General features: G+C 40.2%; 1 protein-coding gene across 1 annotated transcript in view; it reads left to right on the top strand.

The window, feature by feature from the left end:
• The first annotated feature begins 875 nt into the window (after positions 1-875).
• Positions 876-23,687, top strand: part of GTF2B (general transcription factor IIB) — a 31,432-nt gene continuing 8,620 nt past the window's right edge. Inside the window, exons 1-2 of the mRNA XM_042465495.1 lie at positions 876-992; positions 9,167-9,273. Of these exons, the coding sequence (XP_042321429.1) occupies positions 976-992; positions 9,167-9,273 (124 nt within the window). The 5' untranslated portion in view covers positions 876-975. The remainder of the gene's footprint in view (positions 993-9,166; positions 9,274-23,687) is intronic.

Here is a 23,687-nt window from a genome sequence, read left to right as displayed (position 1 = left end):
ATAAAACCTTCCAGCTGTTGAATTGTAACTCCCAGGACTCTTTGCTATTCACCACACACACACACTCAACAGTTTTCACTGGACATGTAATACTGCAACATTTTGTAGAGAGGGCTGCCAGGTGAAATCCAGCAGGAGTTTATCACATGAAGATGACTGGGAATTTATCCTGGGAATAACTGGGAAAATCGCCTAATTATGGGAAACGATTTCACATGACGTCACACAAAACCTGCCATTAAAGTGGTCACAAGGAAGCATTAATGCCCATCTTCTTTCAGGATTTCAGGGACAATGCATTTCTGATATCACTTTATTTGCGCAATTGCGTGTGATAGTCATGCGATTACTTGTCATTTTCACTTTATTTGTGGGATATTTTAAATGCGCTTTAATCTCTCTTTAATGCCGAAATTAGCTCAATGAAATAAACCAATGTTTGTCGTCTGCCTTCAAGTCATTTTTGACTGATGCTGGCCCTGAGGCAACATCCCTCTCACAGGGTTGTCTTGGAAAGGAAATAAATAAGCCTACACCAAAGATCATCTCCTCAGCTTCTTTCATTTAGGCTGCATCCAAACTGCAGGAATTATCCAGTTCTGACACCACTTTAGCTGCCCTAGAGTGGCAGCTATGGAATACTGGGATTTGTAGTTTTGTGAGACATCTAGCCTCCTCTGTCATAGAGCTCTGGGGCCACAACAAACTACAAATCCCAGAATCCCCCTGAACCTTGGCAGCTGATGCTTAGTCAAACTGCATGAATCCAACACGGAAATGGCCTTCCCTTCCAGCAGGAGGTGGAGGAAGGGTCTGAGGAGGCGTTCCGCGCCTTCGCTTTCTCGACTCTTTCGCCCTACGCCGCTCGCCGTAGCAGCTGGCCTTCCTCAGTCTCATCCACCGACGCTTTAAAAAGGGCTGCGCCGGCCTTCCTCCTCAGCATCTGCGCATGCGCGGGTGCGAAGAGGAAGCAAAATGGCGTCGACGAGCCGGTCAGTGGGGATTTGGACGGGGTCTTTTCGGGGAACGCGGGAGAGGCTGAAGGCGGGGAAGGGGAAGGGGGCGTCACGGTCTGGGAAGCTGCTGGGGCTCCAGGGCAGCGACGTCCCCCAGCATCAGCCATTGCCTCTGCCTTTATTGGAGCCCCTTCCTCCCCCGCCGCCTCCATGGGCTGCGTCCACACTGGAGAAATAACCCGGTTTGGCACCGCTTCAACTGCATTAATGGCTCAAGGCTATGAAATCCTGGGGGTTGGAGTTTGTTGTGGGCTCTGCTGCTCCGCTCTGGGCCCCACAACATCCTCCAACTCCCAGAATTCCATAGCCTTGAAGCGGATAAAGAGTTAAAACGGTGCCAAACCGGGTTATTTCTCCAGTGTGGATGCAGCCCATGATTCAGCCTTCACTCTCAGCCAGCCTCCTTTCTAGACTCTCCTCTCATGCCTTCCCCATAGAAGCACCTTTCTCCTGGGTTGTTGTTGTTGTTATTGTGTAAGTCGCTTCTGACTCTAAAGCGGTGAACTCTCTAATGGGGTTTCCTTGGCAAGTTTCTTGAGAGGAGGTTTGGTGTCGTTTGAGGCTGAGAGAGTGTGACCAGCAGCACCTAAGGTTACCCGGTGGGTTTCATGGCAGGGCTGCCATTCAAACACCGAAACCATGATGCCATGTCTGCTCTTTTCCGTCTCTGTTTATTTTAATTGCATGGTGTGTGGTATTCAGAGACATAGCCATGTCAGTCTGGAACTGCTTGTTGTCCTGCGCCTTCAAGGCAAAGCCTATAGAGGCTGTGGTTGTTTGTTGCTGTGTGCCTTCCAGTCGTTTTTGACTTACGATAACCTTGTAGGGGTTTTCTTGGCAAGTTTCATCAGAAGGCATTTGCCATTGCCTACCTCTGAGGCTGAGAGAGTGTGACTTGCCTAAGGTCACTCAGTGGGTCTCATGGCTGAGAGGATTTGTTGCATGCACTATACTGGCTTTGCCTTTTAGGGCTTTCTCTACCCGTATGCCTTTGTAACATGGCAAATTTCAAACGATATAGAGTTAATACTGGGACTCTGGTAGCACCTTTGAGATTAACTGGAAAAAGAAGAAGCTGGTAGCATGAGCTTTCGTAGACTTGAACCTACTTCCTCAGATGCATGCGGTGGAGTGGAAAGTGGGTTCAAATCTCCTAAAGCTCATGTCACCTTAAACCTCAACCAAGTCCTTCTTTCTTTCAGTTAGTCTCAAAGATGCTAATTGTTCCCTTTACATACTTATTTTCTAGACCAGTCGTCTCTAAACTGTGCCATTTAAGAGATTTTGGACTCCAGCTCCCAGGAGCCTCAACCATGTTGGCCAATAGTCTGGGATTCTGGGAGCTGAAGTCCAAAATCCCTTAAACAGCACAGTTTGGAGACCACTGTTTTACACTAACATGGCTGTGTCTTTGAATTAATATTGGAACAGTTCCATATAATTTCTGGGACATGATGAGAAGAGCAAGGGTGGGGGAAGACTTGTAAAGACCCCAAAGGTGTGTGAGTTTGGCTTTCTATTGTAAGTATAGTGACTAAGGCTGCTAGTGGATTAAAGAGAGGGCTGGCCAGAGAGCATTTCCTAGTTTTTAATAATAATAATAATAATAATAATAATAATAATAATAATAATAATAATAATAATTTCACTCCACCTCTCCATTAAGATTGTCTTCAACCATTTCCTTGATGTCTTCTAATATATCCTCTCATAAACAGGCTGATTAGTTGACCCATTCGTTCTATTGCATGGTGAGTCAACATATAGACAAATCCAAATGATTCAGTGGGTCTACTGTAGTCCAGATTAACACTATACACACACACACACACACACTCTCTCTCTCTCTTATTGTGCTTCAAGTAGCAATTGGGAGAGACAATGTTACAGAACAGGGATAAAGGTACTAGTATTTCAGTACCCAGGTGAAGATGCAAGGGCAGCAACTATGGTTATGGGGTGGTGGTGAAGCAGGGCAATGTGGCTTCCAGTTGTCCCTGCAAAAGCTGGGTGACTTGACATGTCATCTATCCTTACCTGCTGTCTCTCTTTCTCAGAAGTCACTTGTTTTTACTGGTTAATGCTTCAGAAAAAGTGGGGACTGACTTGCAAGTTACATCTTGCACAAAATAGGACTGAAATGGTTCACATAGTACTTTTTGTAGGACTAGCAATACTGCTAGAGTTTATAACATGTCTTGGGTCCACATCTGTCTTGGGTCCTGCTTTAAAAACTTTTGCAGCATCCTGGTCTTTGCAACCTGGTCCAGGTTTATTAAAAAAAAGTTTCTAAAATTAAGGCCAGTGTATGAAAATAGATGAATCCTGTAAGCAGCGTGTGTCTGATGTTGCAAACTTAAATAGGATAAGCAGAACTTCCATGTTGTTTCTTAGTTTTCTGAGGGAGAAATGAGCAAAAGGTACATTTTCTGAATGAAGATAGTGTGGTATGACTTTGCAGCGAAAGTATTCTTAGGAAATTGCCAAGCCCTATCAAGTATATTTAGAAGTGTTTTTGTGCCTTTTCGGTACTCTTCTTTGGAAAAAAAAAAGAGCTCTTAAATTCCACACACATAAAAATTCACTGTTGGGCAACATCCTTGGTTTTCTGACTTTCCTTATTATCATGATGACCATATAGCTGGTAGTTTGTACAATTGGCCTAGATTAGTAATGTGAAACAGATTGTGTTGTGCACTGAATTCACTTACTAATTTACTTGTCTTGATACAGCTTGCAAAACCCTGTGCCTCAATGATGTGGCCAAACACTGCCTACACTCAGGAGACTGGTTTGGTTCTTCTGAACTGCTTCCAGAGTGCTGGCAGAGCAGCAGAGTGAAAAGTACTTCTTTTATGAGTCTGCAATTTGCCTGCTGACGTGTACGTAATATGTAGTTGCAAAACCCATGTTTGGTCTGCCAGATCTCAAGGCATTGTTGATGATGCAAAGAGATGGAAAACCACAAGGATAATAGATACATTTTGAATTATGGCAGGGGATTGGCCTGGATGGCCCTTGAGGTCTCTTTTGTATGATTCTATGAATTCTATAGGCAAAAGGATCTTGTATCACCTTTGGGACTAATGTTAGTCTCATGTTAGTCTCAGAGGTGCTGATATTCCAGACTAACAAGGCTGTGTCTCTGAATTCTGAGATCATAAAGTTAACAAGGGCACGGTACAGACCGTCCAAAAAGGGTGGCCTGCCAGCAGCCTAGTTCTTTCCATAGGGAAGCTGCGGCTTCCAAACAGCGCGGCTTCCCTCTGGAGTTAAAAGAATCCAGAAAAGCTGGGTTCTTTTAGCGCTGGAGGGTGGATGTTGCAAGTGTGCCAATGGCACACTTGCGATGTCATCAAAGTGTGGCGCTGTGCAGATGCCGTGCTGTGCTTACGTCACAAAAAGCACAAGAAACCCCCACCCCCCAGTGATTATTTAGGTTGTTTTGAACTAAAAGTATTGTTAGTTTTCTTTAAAATAGCACAATTAAATTTATTCTTACTCCCATATTCTAAACGTAAACATATTTAAGGCATTTTAAATTAAAACATTTCACAGTGGTAACTATTAAATGCGTATACAGTACAATGGGCCCTCAGTATTCACTGGAGGATCTGTTCCAGATCCCCCTGCAGATACCAAAATCCATGGATGCTCAAGTCCCCTTGTCTTCAGTGGTGACATGGCCACCATTGGGGACAATGGGACTTTGCCACCCTGCCACCCCCCAAAGCCTACCTCACCATGGTAGGCAGCTGCCTCACTTCCTCCTCTTCTGACTCTTCCTCCCTCCTCTTACCCTCTCCGTTGCCACTCTTCCTCCTCTCTTCTCTTCTTCCTTGCTCCTCCTCTTCCACCCTCGCCAATGATTCTCTTTGTTCTTCTCTTCCCCTTCCTCTTACTCCTCCGCCACCATCTCTTCCTTCTCTTCCTCTACCTAATCTTTGTCAGTCTTCTTCCCCTTCTACCTGCCCTCCCTCTGCTGCCCTTTTTTCCTCCTTCTCTTCCTCCCTCCCTCTTCGTGCTCTTCCCCCCCGCCATCTCCTCTTCCTCCTTTTCCTCCAGCTCTTCCTTACCCTTCGTCTTCTTCCTCTGTTGCTCCCCTCCCCCATGCAGGCTTGCCATCAGCGGATGCTGAAATCCTTGGATGGCAAATTTGTCAATACGGAGAGCAGACTGTATTTAAGGGATACATTTGTAGTACAGAGCTATGGTGAAAACATCCGTTTGTGCTTAAGTATTCTTATTATGCCACCTTAAGTTATCACATATATTTTTTTCTACCTGTAATACTAAAAAAAGATGTTTGTATTTAAGACTAAACTTTCAAACATTCCTCTAAGGCTAGGAAAGTTTGATGCCTGAAACATGGTATACACCAGTGATGGCAAATGTTTTAGAGACTGAGTGCTCAAACCACAACCCACATCCCTCTGGCTTTCTAGTAACAAACTCTGGCAAACTCTGTGTTGAGGTGATGGCATGTGTGCCCACAGAGAGAGCTCTGAGTGTCACCTCTGGCACTAGTGCCATAGGTTCGCCACCACTGGTATACACACTAAGAGGCCATTGAGTTTGCACCTCACTGTTGTATGAACTAACTTAAATGTGTCAGTATGTTTGAATCTTGTAGTGAGAAGACTGACAGATTTCTGTGACCAGCACATATGGTTGCCATTGATAGAGTTTGAAGCCAGACAGATTTTGAAGTCAGGAGGAAATAATTCCAGGTACTGCAATATGGGGCTAAAGTCTCTCCCATGCTGCAGAATTCTTCTCTGCATGTATATATGAAGTAGCATAGACTCTCTCATTATGTTGTAGAAAAGCACCATGGTAGGAGGCATGTGTAGGGATGTCATTAGCCATGGCAGTATGTGGTCTTCAACAGACAGCTGTGTATCTTTGTTTGAATGCCTCAGTTCATTATGCTAAGGATTGTTCCAGGCTCTGTGGAGCCGGGTATTTTTGTTGTTATAACATCTGGTTTTCAGGAGCTTTAAGTTTAGAACTCAAAAAACTTCACTTACATATCTGGTGATGTTTGCCATATATACTGGACTAGAAGTCGACCTCATGTATAAGTCAAGGGCAGGTTTTGGGGGCAGAATTGTGGATTTTGATATGACCCTTGGATAAGTCAAGGTAAAACCTAGGGGCCTGTAACAAAGGATCTAAAGAATGAAGCAAAGGAAAAGTATGCCCAAGGACTTTAAAAAACCCCCACAAAACCTTTTGTGCTCACACTAAAGGTTGGATAGATGAGAGAGTAGTGAGAAGGGGTGAGTGCTTCAAAAACAGATTGTACGGGCATTTCATTTGGGGAATGTTCCTTTTAAAATAAGAATTAAAGCACGGTACTTACATTGACCCACGGATAAGTCGATTCAAGTTTTTTTGGTCAATCTTTTGACTAAATTTCTAGACTTATACATGAGTGTCTATAGTCTCTACTTTTCCACCTGTGTGTGTAAAGTAGCTGAACTCTGCAAAACAGGTATGTTGTCTTTTAATTTTATGAAAATAATACGCACTACTCAATAATTAAGGGCTAAACTACATGCTACATTAAATACATGGCATGCACTTTAGATTCACTACCTTTTTGTACATTCAGATAAGCATTTATTTATTTGAGTGTTCATATCTTGCCCTTTAGCCTCAGAAGGACTTACCAATTATTAATTTGACAGTTCCCTGCCCTCAGGCTTATTACAGTCTAAATAAGACACGAAAGAAAAGAGAATGGCACCGGGGGAGGAGATTAAGTCCAATAGATAGGACCTCTTCTTCTCTTCCTCCTTAGCTAGCGCCATGGCATTTGAAATGGAGGGAGGACCTTTCATTTGCCTCTGGGCCTAGGCATGATGGAGCTGTGGCTGCCTTGTCTTCTCTCCCTTCAAGGCCAGACAGTGGCAGTTCTGTTTCTGGGCCTAGGCACAATGGTTCTGCATGGCAGATGTACAGCCACAGTCTGGATTGTAGATGTGGGAGGTTTAAACCATCTGCACTTCAGCCAGTTTATATTTCAAAATTTCTGCTTCTATTACTAACGGAGGTTTTTCCCCACTTTTTAAAAATCTCCTGCACTCTTGAGTAGGAGGGCAGGAAGTTTAAACTTTCTCCATCTCTGCATTATGGCCTTGATTTAGTCTGGGGCTGTGAAGACTCATTTTAATGTAAAAATAAAGTAATCTTCATGCATTTATTATAACATGGTTTAGCCCTATTGTATTTTGTTTTGTTCTGGACACTTCCGGATCTGTAGCTGTCAGTGAGATGAAAGCCATTTGTAAAGGTATATGAGTGACAAATCAGCAAAGGTTTTTAATTGGTAGCTAGTTTGTGTTTCTGGGATGGAGCTGAGGCCAGGCATGCTAGGTATGTAATAGAGAAGAAGCAGGGCTGAAACAAAACAAGAATGTGGAAATAACACCTGATTGAGGAGCCAATTAATATGTATAATGTTTAGGAACACGCCTCAATTATTCTACTGAATGTAGATATGGTCATATCTCAATAGCTGGGCAAATGTTTGGCAAGCAGAAGACCCCAGGCTCCATTCTTGATTGTGATGGCTCTGGTGTCAAGTGTGTGTGTGTGTGTGTGTGAGAGAGAGAGAGAGAGAGAGAGAGAGAGAGAGAACCTGCTGTAGGTTTTGTGTGCCTTTAAGTTGCCTGTGGACTTATGGCAACTCCATGAATTTCATAGGGTTTTCTTAGGCAAGGAGTACTGAGAAGTGGCTTTGCCACTTTCTTCCTCTGAAATATAGCCTACAGCACCTGGTATTCTTTACCAGTGTTCCCTTAAAGTACTAACCAGGGCTGACCCTGTTTAGTGCCCAAGAGAAGATGGGTTTGACCCATACTGAAGCAAAGATCCCCAAACTTTTTCGGGCTACCATCCCCTTTCCTCTTGGGCAACAATCCTAGCACCCCCTTGGTCATAATTTTTTTTGATATTAGGTCTACTGTTGTACTGCAGATTCAAAACAGCTCAGCCAGGTGCTCAGTTACTGGGTGTAAAGGGAGCAGCGACTGAAAAGCTTCTTGCTTGTGCCAGTCTTACAGCATCCCAGACTAAAGCATCACTCTCTGAGTATGGTTTTCTCGATAAAAATGGAACTTGACCCTGCTTAGGTGGCCTGAAAAAATACCATACTTGATGTTAATATTATCCAAAGTTGTTAAGAGATCCAAACGAATCAGGATGTTCCCTTCTACTGCTTTGCTGTTGCTTTCCTTACTGGTATGCAGCTTGATGGTATGTGAGCTTGTAAAAGATTTGTGAACTGGATTAGTTCTCTTACGTGGCTTACATAGTATTCTGCTGTGTATTTCAAGCAGAGACAGAAATTCTTCAGCATGTTCATATCGAGGGTTTTCAGTTGCTTTTAAATAACAAACTAATTAATTGTTTATATATTTTATATTATACTTTAGGCAGCAGATTACATTCTGTCACATCATTCTCAAATTTTGTTTGTCTGAAGTCTTGGAAGATTTATTCAAACAGATGGCTTGGTATATGTTCTTTTGGAATAAACACTGCTTTTCAGTGGTTCCACATTTCTTCAAATTTGTTGAAATAGAATATAGTTATTTATTCCATTTGGACTTCTCTTTGGTCTTTCCCTACATATAGGTGTCATTTTCAAAATGTCATAAAATGTTCTGACAAGATTGGCCCTATTTATATTTCTCTTGATATGAATGATTTGTCTACAGTTTTTTTTTTTTAAATAGCTTATTTAAGATAATGCCTTCGATGGAAGCATTCCTTCCAGGTCTTTTAAATCAGGGTAAGCAACTTTGGTATAGGACCATTTTTCTTTTAAATCAGGGTAAGCAACTTTGGTATAGGACCATTTTTCTTTTCTGAGACTGTCAGGACCTGCACAGATTCCTAAAATTGGTGAAACAATACAAAACAAAACAGAAAAGATACATGGAAATGGCTAGAACTCTACTTCTGGTTTGAACAATAGCCATTTCCTTTCACTAAACATTGCAAACTATTTAAAAAGCTACCAGGACAGGGAAAGGGTTTAGTTGGTACGCCCCTACTATGAATGGTGTTCAGTTAACTGAAAAAGTGATTGCTTAATGTAAATTGATATACAGAACTAAAATACATAATTTGTCTTTAAGCTTGGATGTGCTACCGCGAGTGACATGTCCAAACCACCCAGATTCCATTTTGGTGGAAGATTACCGAGCTGGAGATATGATCTGCCCAGAATGTGGACTAGTAGTGGGTGAGTAATGTTACTTCTTTTTTAGTCTTTTGACTATTATGAAGGATAGCGAATAATTTTATAGTAGATAGATGGTTCTAAACATTTTTGTATTCTTAAAATTTGGACTTCCCCCATATGCCAAATGATTGCATTTGTGGACTTTTCTTATCACTGTACATCTTTGAATAATCTTTGACATAAAGTAGATGATATGTTAGCAATCCGCAGATGTTTATAGAAATGCCTCATTAGATATTTTAGATAAATGTCTTCTCAATTTTTATCCAGTACCTCAGAAAGATGGCAGACATTGTGGGCTTCATTGGGTTTTGCTCACACCTTTAAGTGGCAATTACCAAACCTTCTTTCCCTCATGGTGGCCTTCAGAGAGCTCTGTCTTGAGGCAGCAAGCACACATTTGCCCTGCCTTTCTGTCAATGTGAACTGCTTTATTGGGGTTAATTTTGAACCTGCAGTTTGTTCTCTGCAAAGTGAGATCTGGTAGGTGGCTAGTACAGAGAAGACCTTCTCAGTGGTAGCACCACAGTTAGGGGATGCAGTCCCTGGTAGTGCTTGCCTGGTGCCTGCTCTTTACTGTTTTGTCCAAAACACAAAGACTTATACAGACTCATTCAAAACATTTTAGGGCCTGTTGGAGGTTTTTTTTTACAGATCCTTATTCTTGATTTTATTATTTCACCTCTACTGTGTGTGTTGCAATGTAATTTATTGTTCATATCATATATGCCACCCAAAGAACTTCAGTTATATGCTGCCCAGAAATATTGTACATAAATAAATAAATAATCATCTCTTTTGGTTCAGACAGCTGTCGACATAGACCTAAGTAGGTTGAACTGTCTGGGGAAGAAGATGCCTCAGATATGAACAGTGTGCTAACCATGTATTTAATTCAAAGTTAAAAGGCGTACCTTTAAATTCTGGAGAGAGGGAGTAGGCTTCATTGGGAGGTTCCTATAGCTATTTAAGCCTGTCCCTTAGGGGACATATTATAACATGACAAGAGTGACTTTGATTAGATGTAGTGATGGTTAGTAGAAACCTCACTTTAGTTGAATAATTTTGCCTTCTAGTATATTAATTGTTAGGAGATGTAGTGTAGTTCTATATATTGGAGTGCAGAGAACATATACTGTACTTGTGAGGATTAGTCTTCTTTGATCAGAAGAAGTTGAATAAAATGCCAGTGTGGTCACTAGACTTTTTCTGTAGCAGGGGAAGAAGAAAGCCTTGTGGTTATAAAGGAAATAGCAGAAAGAGAGAGAAAATTAAATTAAATAATGGTAGGAATAATAAAATGTCAGAAAACCAAGGATGTTGCCCAACAGTGAATTTTTATGTGTGTGGAATTTAAGAGCTCTTTTTTTTTCAGAGTACCGAAAAGCCACAAAAACACTTCTAAATATACTTGATAGGGCTGAATAGTGATGCTTTAATAGAGAGGATGGGCCTGTGACCTCTAAAACCCTCTAGTCTAAGGCTTGGGAACATGCCCTCCAGATGTTCTTCGATTGCTGTTTCTATGCTAGCCTGTAGTGAGGGATAATGGGAATTGTAATTAAGGCTGCATCTTCCCAGTCCCAGTCATAATTGCTTAAGGCATATATTTCACTAGATTCTCCTTATTTAATTGATCACTCACTGTAGATACCATTTACAATATCTGAAGCAATATTTCAGACTGGTGGCAGCTCTCCAAGGTTTCAACTTTAAACAAAAAATAAAATGGAAGTCAAAATTGGTAATGGCTACTAGGTTTATCATTGCTATGGGTATACAGAACAATAATCAAAAATACCCTACCATTCACAAGTGCTTTGGTGGTGTTTTTAGACTACTGTAAATAGGAATGAGGTGTGTTCTACTGAGCAATTTTTTTTAGCCATAACTCTACTAAATTTACTTGATTTTGAGTCTATTTGAGCTTGTGGGTTTTTGTTTTGTTAGCTTTTGTGCCGCAATAAGAATATTGTGTATCTGCATAGTGTTCAGTGAAAGCCAGTTTGGTCTAGTGGTTTAAGTGTTGGACAATGACTCTGGAGACCAGGGCAAGGGCAATCCCCCCTGAACAAATCTTGCCAAGAAAACCATGTGATAAGTTCATCTTAGGGTTGTCATTGGTCGAAAATAAATTTAAGGAATACAGTGGTGTTCAGTATCGTGCTTACAATGGTAAATTCATTTCGTTTTCAAGTATTAGTGCAATAAAATGTGGAAAAGTCACAACTGCTGGGAATGTTCAGAGGTATAGCACCTTGCAGAAATATTCACACCTTTTGACTTTTCCACATTTTGTTGAGTTATACTTGGAACTGAAAACAGTAGTCAGATCCATTATTTTAAATGACTGGTTAAAGAGAACATTATTTAGAGAAGCAAGCAAGAAACCAATGGTAACTTTAATGGAACTGAAGAGATCTGCAGCTGAGAGGGGAGAAATTATCCATGGGGCAACCTGGGCAACCTTTGGAATAACGGGGAGAAGAAAGTAATTGCTCAAACAAACCCATATAAAAGCCCTTTGAAAACTTGCAAAAGGGCATGCTGGATCTGCAGGAAACATCTGAGGAAAAGTCCTTTGGTATGATGAAATCAATATTGAACTTTGTGGCCTTGTGGCAAAAACTATGTTGTGTGAAGCCAACGGCTTATTTTCTTGAGAACACCACTTCCACCTTCAAGCATGGCAACAGCATCACAACTGTTTTTCCTTGGCAGGGCCTGGGAAACTGGCTGGGATTAAGGGCAAGATGAATGGAGCCAAACACAGGGCAAATTAAGAGGAAATATGTTTGAGACAGCAAGGGAGCTGGGACTGGGGTGGCGGGTCACCTTCCAGCAGGACATAAACACTGGAGTTGTGGAAAAACAAGAAGCTGAATGTCTTAGAATGAGCCAGTCAAAGCCCTGACCTCAATCCAAATATGAATCTGTGGCAAGATTTGAAAATGCCTTTTTGTCAATAGTCCCTATGTAACCTGATCAAGCTGGAGCCGTCTTTCCAAGAGGAGTGGACAAAAACTACAGAGTACAGATGTGCAGAGCTGATAGAGACTTACTGAAGAAGACTCCCAGCTGTAATGGCTGCCAAATATGTTTCTACCAAGTATTGGCCAAAGTGGTGGTGGTGGTGCCAAGTTTGTTTTTGTTTGCTGAAGCTCTGTGCCACAAAAGAGAGGAGGGCATTTTCAAAATGATAAGTATCGTGTACATCAGTTAGTAAATCCATTTCAGCTCCAGGCTGTTCTATAAATGGAATTCTATTCAGATAACTGTCCAACTGGAGGAAGGTGGGAGTGGGAGTTTAAGAGGTGATTTTGCTGGTTATACCTTTTCCCATGTCCCTTGAAAGGATGTTTCAGAGAGTAGGTGGATCTTCTGGATCAGCATGAAAGGTTACTGCAGATGGGTAGGGTAGTTAAAATTATCTTTATCTGGTGAGAGCTGCTTCTAGTGGACCTTTTTCTTCTGCAAGTAGAAGGGCGGCTTAGAATTGAACCATGTGCCCATACCCGATTCTTTTGAACTTGGCTGTGCATGATGCAATCTTGGGTTTTTAGAAGAGAACAAGCCTGTCTGTCTGTCCCTTCTCTAAAACAGGAATAGTCTGGTGACTTGTAAGATTTGAATTACAGCTGAACTGTCTTGAGGTGTCTTTGTAGTCTGTAATAGTGTCTTTTTTAAAAATTTAATGGCAAATATCTGTTTTGATAAGTTGGCTCTTCTAGAAGTAGCTCCCTGATTCTCATTTAAATGTCACATCCATTTTCAACATCTGTTCAGCTTATTACCAGAAATGAGAAAAAAATGATCCTGCCTAATAATACTTCCATTTAAAATCTCAGCATAAAATGGATTGCTGATTAAACATGTGGATTTTATGTATGCTTATCTTTATATTTCTTCATTTTATTATTGTTATTTTGATATATTTTTCATAAAGCTTTTTCTTAGTCTCTTTTTTTAAATGAGTCTGTGCTTGGGCTTACAAAGTAGAAAGACAAGAGGTACAGGGAATGGGGGAGTAGAGTTCAGTTCATTTTCATCTTTTTGACTGCTGTTTTTCTACTGCACATTTCGAAAAAGAAAAGAAGTTGGATTGCATGGATAATAACCTTTTAAAAGACCTTTTGCTGGGCTTCCCTTGGTAGTGGTTTTGCTTGAAGTTGGGCTGCAACAGCCCTTGTTCCACAGGATAGTGGCTATGGTGGGAGTGTGCTTCCCTTCACTTCTGTAGTTGAAAAACACTTGGCTGGTAGGGCTAGCTAGAGTGTTGTTTCTCAAGGGGTTGTGTGAGTGGGTGGGAAGACCAAGTACCCTGCACCTGCTTCTTGAAAATGATGCATAGGACCATTGGGAAAAATGGGACTTGAGCATCTACAGATTTCGGTATCTGCGGGGGGAGATCCGGAATGGATCCCCATGGATACCGAGGGTCGACTGTATATGTAAATAATGAGAAATCTTGGAGATGAGACCCAAGTCTAAATGCAGAAATATGTTTCGTACATACCTTTTCCACATTGCCTGAAGGTAATTTGATACAATATTTAAAATAAATTTGTCCCTGAAACAAAGTTTGTGTACATTGAAAGATCAGAAAGCAAAGGTGTCACTATCTCAGCCACCCATGGAAAGGTTTTAGTTTTGGGGATGTTTCAGATTTTGGAATTTCGGATAAGGGAGATTCAATCTGTAGTTCTTTTCATTTTTTCCCTATAAAGTTGTTGTCTTTCTGTTTTTTTTAAAGGAACTCATTCCACAGTCACTAGATGGCAGCATGTTCCCTAATTAACGTTGTGATCAAGTTTCTTGGGTATATGTGTTTCTGTTTAATGTTCTTAGCACTTAGTGCTGTGTTTATATAGCAGGGGATAAAATAAATACAACAGGATTCTAACTCACTAGTTTGTGCTCATATTTGGTACCTTTTTCATTTAAGTTGACAATTACAGAAGATGTAACTGTTGTCCAGGGTTTCCTATTTTGCATTAACATTTCACTTCAGTGCTAAAGGATAGGATTTCTTTTTGTGAATTAAACTTTTAAGGGCTTGCTTAAGTACAGATAGCCAATACTGCAAATAGTAAATTTTTCTACCACATTTTCCTTTGGTCACCTGTGTAGTTGAAAACATGGACATATGATTTTTCTTCTGTGTCCTACATTCTTTTGCGGTAAAGCTACAAGAAGCTTGTTCAAGTGGTAATTGTAAAGCTTCTACAACATGTGCTGTTTGATAAGTTAGTCACTAATATTAGAAATCCCTGGCACTTGACACTGATTTTAGGATTCATAGAATCTCACTCCTAGAGTTTTCTTTTATGGAATTGGTTTTTTTTTATGGTTTCCAGATTTCTTCCCTAGTTTTGTACACGCAAACTCTCTTACGCCATGAGAGAGAGAGAGAAAGAACTTGGGAAATTGCTACACATTGTTTTATTTAAGTATAGCTGTTAGAAAAGAAGGAAAAATAAAACCACAAATATGGTGGTTTAAAAAAGTGTATTTAGACAGTTTCACAGGACTAGCAGCATTATTTGGATATCATCATCATTTATGTATATAGCACCATCAGTGTATGTGGCACTTTCCCAAGTAAAAGAACTACAACAAAAACCAGCCAGCCCTGCCAAAAGCATGCAATATGAAATATTTACGTAATGCTTACAGATAGGGGAAAGAAGGCATAATAAAATATAAAACTAATACAACATAATTGTAAAACAAATTATCTGGCTAGAAATACAAAAAGTGCTATATATCATAAAGCAGACTGACAAATACATACCATCAAAATATGCAAGATTATATCACAGTATTAAAGTAAAAATCCAGACACCTTTGGGGGAAATGGTTTTAATGGAGATTTAAAAACAGCAAGAGAAGGAACAGTCCACACAATATTCTTGGAAGAAATTCCAGGAGGATGGAGCAGTGAGAAAGGATGAAGCTGAGCCAAGGAAGAGGAAACCCTTCCTTTATTCCTTTATATTAGGTTAAACTATATACAAATACTGTTAAAATGTGTACAATATATATGAGAAATATTGTTTCTTAATGCTTTAGAATGTATGTCCCACTGGTGTGAGCAATATACTGTGTGAGAATATGGGAAAGGGGCTTCTCTGTTGTAATGTTCCACTTGTGCAGAGGCCTCTCTTTTGAAGGCCCCATTGTCACCAACCCTGACTTCATTCCAACTCCAAGTTAAAACATGCCTTAACAAAGACTTTGGTGCCCAACAGTTTTATCCAGTCTTGAAACAGGTCTATGGTTTTAAAATACTTCATAGTATTTTGTATGCTTTCAGACTGTGTATCTTATTCTTTACAGTTTTAAATTTTAAATAGTTTTTAACTGTCTTAATATACATTCATTTACACATTGTCCTGAAATCTTGACAGACAGAGAATGGCATATAAATGTTTTTAATGCATGTTATCATTCCTTGAATGGATGAAAACATAACTTTTTAAAAATACAGTATATATTTTTATTAATATGAAAAAGCAAACGTAATTAATAAAAAATTTCATTTGTCTCTTTTGGTGGCATGACAATAAATCCAATATATATATATATATGTGTGTGTGTGTGTGTGTGTGTGTGTGTGTGTGTGTGTGTGTGTGTGTCATATATGCATCATAATTACATAGTTGTGTTTGTTACTGTTTTGGTTTATATGTGTATGTTATTGTTTACATTGTTCATTATCCATTATTTATCCTTCCAATAGGACTCTTGATATTGTTCCAAAAGAAAAACATAGGTTGTACTGCTTTTAGGGCAACTTGCTCTCAGGTTGTACTGAGTTTTCTATTTGCTGGCTTGTTTGGAATTTCTCTTTCTTGAATTATAGTTGTAACTTCTATTTTTGTTGATTTCTTACTGAATTTTCTTCCATTTGCTTTATCATGTTATATTGTTTTGACTACATCTTTCTTAAATGTTTCAAAAACTTAATCTTTAACATAGCATTTCAGTCATGCCAAAAGAGAAAATATTTCATATGTTTTTTCCTGTTTTTCTCTCAGATTCCCACCTTTTCCACTGAAAAAAGCAAAATAAAACACTATAGGGATTAGGAGCAGTGGGGTTGTGTGTGTGTGTGTGTGTGTGTGTGTGTGTGTTTGTGTATGTCTCAGGACTTGGTATTTTTAAGTGAAAGAGAGTTCTCCTTCCTAACTTCTAAATGTAACTCATTTTAACAATCTGTGTTGTTTTTTAAAAAAATCGTGTAACAACTGTGTTGTATCTTTGAACCATGAGGTTCTGTATGTTGCTCCATGTTTATATGTAATCAAGATTTTAGGATGAAAAATCAAACAGAATAGGTGTCAGGTTTGAATAAAGTGCAGTCTTACAATTTTAAATGTGCAGAAGTTTTCCAGAGATAAAATAATTCAGAAGACAATAATTCCAATTACAAACACAGTTTTAACATAGTGAGAACAAGGTTGTTGTTGTTAACTGCCTTTGTGTTGACTCAACCCACGGCTGTTAAGACATCTCCATCCCCCCCTGTCCTCTACTGCTCTGCCCAGGTCCTACAAACTCATATTCGTGGTTTATTAAAAAAAAGTCCATCCATCTAGCATGTAGCCTTTCTCTCTTTCTACTTCCTTCTACCTTTCCCAACATTGTTTTTTCCAATGGCTCATGCTTTCTCGGGATGTGTCCAAAGTATGACAGTCTACGTTTTGTCATCTTGGCTTCTAGGGGTATTTCTGGCTTGATCTGCTCTAGGACCCATTAGTTTGTCATTTTGGCTGTCCATGGGATCCTCAGCACTCTTCTCCAACACCGCATCTCATAGGAGTTGGTTTTCCTCCTATCTTCTTTCTTAACTGTCCAGCTATCACATCCCTACATATATGGTAATAGGGAATACAATGGCTTGTATGATTCTGACATTTGTGCTGCGTTGTGTATTTTTGCATTTTAGGATCTTTTCTAGTTCTTTCATAGCCACCCTCCCCATTCTTAATCTTCTTCTGATTTCCTGGCTGTAGTCCCCATTCCGATCATTGTTTGATCCCAGATATGAGAATTCTTTTACTATTTCTATTTTCTCATTGTCTAGTTTTCTGTGATCATCATTTTTGTTTTCTTTATGTTCAACATTAAGCCTGCCTTTGCACTTTCTTCTTTGATCTTCCTTAGTAGTTGTTCCAGGTCCATGAGGTTTTCTGCTAATACTATGGTGTCGTCAACATATCTCAGATTATTGGTATTTTTTCCTCCTATTTTCACTCCTCCCTCTTCTGTGTCCAAGCCTGCTTTCCTTACAATATGATCTGCATATAAGTTTAACAGGTAGGGTGGTAGTATGCAGCCTTGTCTGACCCCTTTGCCAATTGGGAACCATTCTGTTTCTTCATATTCTGTTCTGACAGTAGCTTCTTGTCCTGAGTACAGATTCTTCACCAGGACTATCAGAAGTGTTAGCACTTCCATGTCTTTAAGGGCGTTCCATAGCCTTCCACCATGATCTATGCAGTCAAAAGCTTTGCTATAATCTATAAAGCACATGCTGAGAACAAGGTAACCATCCCCAAACAAAGAATCATGCATAAAGATTAGGTCTTCACTCCGTAGCAACAGAACAAGCCGTAACTAGGGATGCAGTAACAGCAACCATAGAACGCTATGAGGCCAGGCACAGTCATCTGTGTTGCTGCACTTTAGCCCATTTCCCTCTATTTAACACTCAGTAAGTTGATCTATATTTACACTCTGTGTATTGGAAGCACAATGATAATCACTTTATTTGAACTTTATCTTGCTTGATTTTGTTTCCTGGGCATCATTAAGGCAGCAACTTCAGAAGTCAAGTGTAGGATATGTTTGTTCTGTGAAAGCTTACCTCTCTTGTGGAAGACTGTGTCTTAGAAAATACAATATTTTGATATGCGTTAATGTGGATACTTTGACCTGGATTGCTGACTCAGTTTAAAATACTTAAGAGGATATTCACTTTTCAGACCTCTTTGTTCACCATCAGTACAGTGGTATCTGCTGGGTTTGGTTTCAGGTGCCCCCATGCATACCAAAATCCATGGATGCTCAAGTCCTTTGAAATACAGAGGTGTCGTAAAATGATGTCATTTACATAAAATGACAAAATCAGGGTTTGCTTTTTGGAGTATACACATATATATTAATATTTTCAAGCCGCAGATGGTTGAATCAGTGGGTAAAAAAATCCATTGATATAGAGGACCAACTTCACTACCCTCTTGTCCAGCTGAATAGCCCTGTATCCTCCCCCAAGGTCTCAGCAGAAACCCCACTTTCTCTATCTTTAACAGCATTGCTGATAATTATCCTTTCGTCCTTGACTTCTAGTGTGCTATTTCTTGTTATATTCTTCTGTTTTCTATTTCCTGGCTTCAGTTATCACATTTTTTAAACTGCACCCCAGAGCTACTGTTTTCCAATGGTATTGCCTTGCCTAGTACACCAACAAACTAAACAATTCCGTTAGCTCTCATGAATGAGTAACCTTCTTTATTATAACCTCCTTGTCCCCCATTATAGTTTGATTTTTCTCTTCTACTGTGTCATTATAGCTAGGCCTGAAAATTAAAACATATGTCTATTCTTCTCTCACCTCTTCAAACCTTCCTTAAAAGGATGGCTATTAAAAACAACTATCATTGCTGCTATGCAGTCTTGTATTTGGAACCAGCAGACTCATTATGGCATACTCACATATAAACAAGTGTGCATTTCTAATGTTTTATGTTATGACTTGGAGTTACAGCATTAAACTTTTGTATGTACTTGCCATCACCTGTTGACTTACAGTGAACTTACTTACTTTACGACATACCCTTTTGTGGACAACCTACTGCTTGAGGGTAGTTTGTATTTGGTATTTGGGGAGTTGTTATGTGTGTCCTGTTACACATCCCATCTTTTCAAACAATTAAAAAAGTATAGATCACTAACAACCAAAATAAATAGGAAGCCACTCCAAATTATTAGTCTCCAGTTCTAAACATGTCTGTAAACTGTATTTTATGTACTACATTAATAAAAAGCCTAATTATATTTTGTGCTACTACATATTTTAAAATGAGCTCCCATCACTAGGTCACAGTACTTCTGGTGTGGTCTCAATAGGCAGAACAAATTGCTTATCTTCTCTTTTAATTATTATCTGCCAGTTGTTACTCTGTGCTACTGCAGCTAAAATAAACATGAAATTCTCACTCTTTGTATTCTTGGTAAATAGTCCTTCTGTTAAAATTATCTTTCCCATTATAGTTTCCACCCTCATCTAGTTTTCCTTTGCAAGCCTGTTCCAAAAGGAGATTGTCTCTAGAGCACCATGAATTTTGATTGCAGTGTTAGATATATTTAAACATTAAGATAAAAGTAGAAATAAAATTTAATAAAACATGAGACATAAGATAAATGTCACTCTGGGTCTAACTTGGAAAGGTATGTTTGAGAACTCTGTCTGTTCCTGAATGAAGAGGAGGGCATGCTAGGAAGTTGGTCTGAATTAAAGCTATTTGGAATTAGAACCACAGCTTCCATACCTGGAAAAGTAGCAAAAAAACAGGGAGTGGCTCTTCTAAGCTGAGTCCTCCCTTTACCACCAAAGATAGTATGAATGTCAGGGAGCCTAATGCATGAGTAGAGGCAATTATATTCAGATGGATGGTACGCTTGTGTGACTGGAAAGCTTTGAGGCAGACTTTAGATTTCTTAGGCGCGTTACAGACTGCCCTAAAGTGGGCGGTCTGCCGCCGCCATCATTAGGTGCGCCGAGAAGCCCCAGCGGCCAGGCTTCCTGGCGCAGCTAAGAAGAAGCGCTGAAATGGCACTTCTTTTTGCTACCCAGAAGTGGTGCTGTGAGGCGCGAGGCACACACTCGCAGCGTCACTTCTGCCGCGCTATGTCCGAATGCTGTGCGTCAGAGACGTCAAAATGGCGGCCCCCGTGTGGATGGGCACCGCCATTTACTGCGCGCACCGCGCGTACTAGGGACAGGGCCAGTTAGGAAGGTAAGACCCTTCCTAACCCTGGCATGCCCCTTTTTAATCCTATTATGTGCGGAGCGCGTACTTTGTGCGTGTGTGTAACGCGCCTTAGTTTTCATGTGGAGTTTATGCCTCATTGAAAAAAAATCCACATTGTGATTTCCCAGATTTTGATTTCAGCCTTTCTTTAATGTGGTTATAATGTCGTGAAGTGGTTTTCAAGCTGTAGTAGTGTATCACGTCAAACTAAGTATGAAACCATTTAAATTTTTTTTCCTGAAGTTGGCAAAACGGAGAGTTGTGTGACCTTGGTATTTCAAGTTGGTGGACAGGGAGATGAGATTAGCAAATAGAATGACAATAATAATAATAATAATAATAAATTTTATTTATATCCCGCCCTTCCATGGATATGATCAGGGCGGCGTACAAAATATAAAAACAATAACAATACAACATTAAAATCCAATATCAGTTAAAAACATTACTATAAAACAGGAACAGGAAACAATAAAATAGAAAATCACATAGCAGGGGCAAAAAAGTGGAGAAATTCGTCATCAATCCAGGGTCGAGAAAGGAAAGAGGGGAAAGGGGGCAGGAAAAAATGAATGAACGACTTAAGGTGGGAAGGCCAAACGAAATAGGTATGTTTTTAACTGTTTTTTGAAAACAGCTAATGAGGCAGCGGAGCGAAGCTCTACAGGGAGCTTATTCCAGAGGGGGGGGGGCAGCGGTAGTAAAAGCCCTCTGTGAGGTCCGAACATGATTGGACCTAGGGACCTCCAACAGATTGGTCCCGGAAGTTCTGAGTGTGCGAGGCGGATTATATGGGGAGAGGCGGTCCTCCAAGTACCCTGGGCCCAGGCCATTTAGGGCTTTATAGGTCAAAACCAACACCTTGTATTGAGCTCGGAAGCGAATAGGCAGCCAGTGAAGATCTTTTAGAATGGGTGTTACATGGTCTGACCTGGAACTGCCAGCGACCAATCTGGCTGCCATATTCTGCACCAATTGCAGCTTCCGGGTTTGGTACAAGGGTTGCCCCATGTAGAGCGCATTGCAGAAATCCAATCGAGAGGTTACCAAAGCATGTACAACAGTTTCTAGGTCCTTTCGGTCCAGGTAGGGACGCAGCTGGCGTATCAGCCGAAGCTGATAACAAGCACTCCTGACCGTCGCGTCCACCTGAGAAGTCAGCTGGAGCGACGAGTCAAGGAGCACTCCCAAGCTGCGCACCGAGTCCTTCAGGGGGAGCGTGACCCCATTCAGGACCGGGCGACAGATCTCACCACCAGGAACCGGGGAACCTATCACCAGTACTTCCGTTTTCCCTGGATTCACGCTGAGTTTGTTTTCCCTCATCCAGCCCATTACCGACGCCAAGCAGCCTTTCTTTAATGTGGTTATAATGTCAGTGTTCAAATGTCTATGAAGACATACATGTTTTTCTTAACTTGCTGCAGTCCTGCGCATTTAGGTTTATGATGTGGTGTATATTTGAAGGTAAGTTTATATTTTACCTAATAAACTGTTGACTCCTCACCACATATGCTTCCTGGCATGAACCGGTTAATGGTTTCATATTTGTAGTAACTGATATCAGTGTTTAAATAGAATGCATGCCTTCTGTTGTATTTTTATTTCTTTTAGAGTTGTGCGTAACATTTTCTCTAGCATGCCTGTAAAAATGGACGAAATGGGGTTCTGGTTAAGTGTATCCTCTGGAATAGCTTTCTGTTCATCATCTTGTTGTCCTGGCATCCCATGGTTACAGTTTTTGCCAAAGTTGGCAGTGACAGAGCAGGCTAGTCATTAAAGAAGGAATGGCGCATAATTCACCAGAGGACAGACCCTTCTTGTGAGTCATATAGGTCATTCCCACTTGTGTGGAAAAAAATTACATCATTGCTGTGCTCAGTGTTCTATTTATACGACAGCAGAATTTCAAGTACATTTTGCTTTTTTTAGCTGCAGTAAACAGTAACAGGAGTTGGTCTCAAAGCAAAGTTGTGCTAGGCCTTAGAAGGAACAATGTTGAATCAAATATTTACACAGAGGGAAAAAGAGAAGTATATTCTCTCAAATTTTACGTTTGGGTGGTAGAAAGGCTACTACTGCATGCTGTGTATGCTACAGTCTTTCTCTCAGAAGTTATTTTTTTAAAATCTTTTTACTTATGTGATTGAAGCTGGGGGTCAGAAAGAATATTATCTCAGGCATGGTTCAACATTTGCACTGTTCCTCCACCATGCCTAAAAATAAGCCCCTTAATCTCCTTTATCTGTAGTCTATGAGAGCCTTTTCCATCTTTGTTCAGTAGGTGTTCTGGACAGCAGTTCCCAGCAAGTCTTTCAGGCTGGGAGAAGTCTCTTCTATGGATTGTATCCACTACTGTCATTCCATTAGGATATACCGTATATACTCGACTATACAGTAAGTCGACCTCATGTCTAAGGGCAAGTCAAGGGCAAGTTTTAGGGCCAGAATTATAGATTTTGATATGACGCATGGTCATGGATAAGTTGAGGATAAAATCCAGGGGCATGTAACCAAGGATCTAAAGGATGACGCAAAGGAAAACAATGCCAAAGGACTTATAAAATTCTAGCAGGCATAACTGTACTCAAAATAAAAGCTGGCTGGATGAGAGAATAGAGGGTCTATTAGACAGATTACAGTTTTGCCTTTCACCAGCAGATGGTTCCTTTTTTAAAATAAGAGTTAAAATACTGTACTTATAGTACCTATATTGACCCATGTATAAGTCAACTCAGGTTTTTAGATCACTTTTTTGACTAAAATTTCTAGACTTATACATGAGTATATACAGTAATATCTGTCTCTTCTGGTTTTCTTTCATTTTGTTGTTTGCTGTTGCGTGTCTTCAAGCCATTTACGACTTGTGGCAATCCTAAGGCAACCCTATCCTGGGGTTTTCTTGGCAAAATTTGTTCAGAGGAGGTGTGCTATTGTCTTCCTCTGAGGCTGAGAACATGTGACTTACCCAAGGTCACCCAGTGGGTTTCATGGCTGAACTGAGAATTGAACCTGGTCTCTAGAGTCAGAGTTTCAACAGTCAAACCATTACACTAGACTAGCTCTCTTTCTTTCCTTCGCAACTGTCAAATCCAGTGCTTTCATTTTGTTTGTGTAAACCATTTAACAACTTTAGTTTTTTTGTTGGGTTTTTGGGCTATGTGGCCATGTTCTAGAAGAGTTTATTCCTGACGTTTCACCAGCTTCTGTGGATGGCATCTTCAGAGAATCTGAATGCCAGGTTTGCTAGCTCTTGCACAATTGCTAGTTGAATAGCCCTCCTTCTTTGTATTATTCCTGTTAGTGTTAACTTTGGTCATAACCCTGTATCTTCTTCAGCTTAAAAATGGTAATTTCTTAATAATAACAGTTATT

This window comes from Sceloporus undulatus, chromosome 4, assembly GCF_019175285.1.
Source record: "Sceloporus undulatus isolate JIND9_A2432 ecotype Alabama chromosome 4, SceUnd_v1.1, whole genome shotgun sequence".
Classification (NCBI taxonomy): Eukaryota; Metazoa; Chordata; class Lepidosauria; order Squamata; family Phrynosomatidae; genus Sceloporus; species Sceloporus undulatus.
This window is presented reverse-complemented; position numbering and strand designations above follow the sequence as displayed.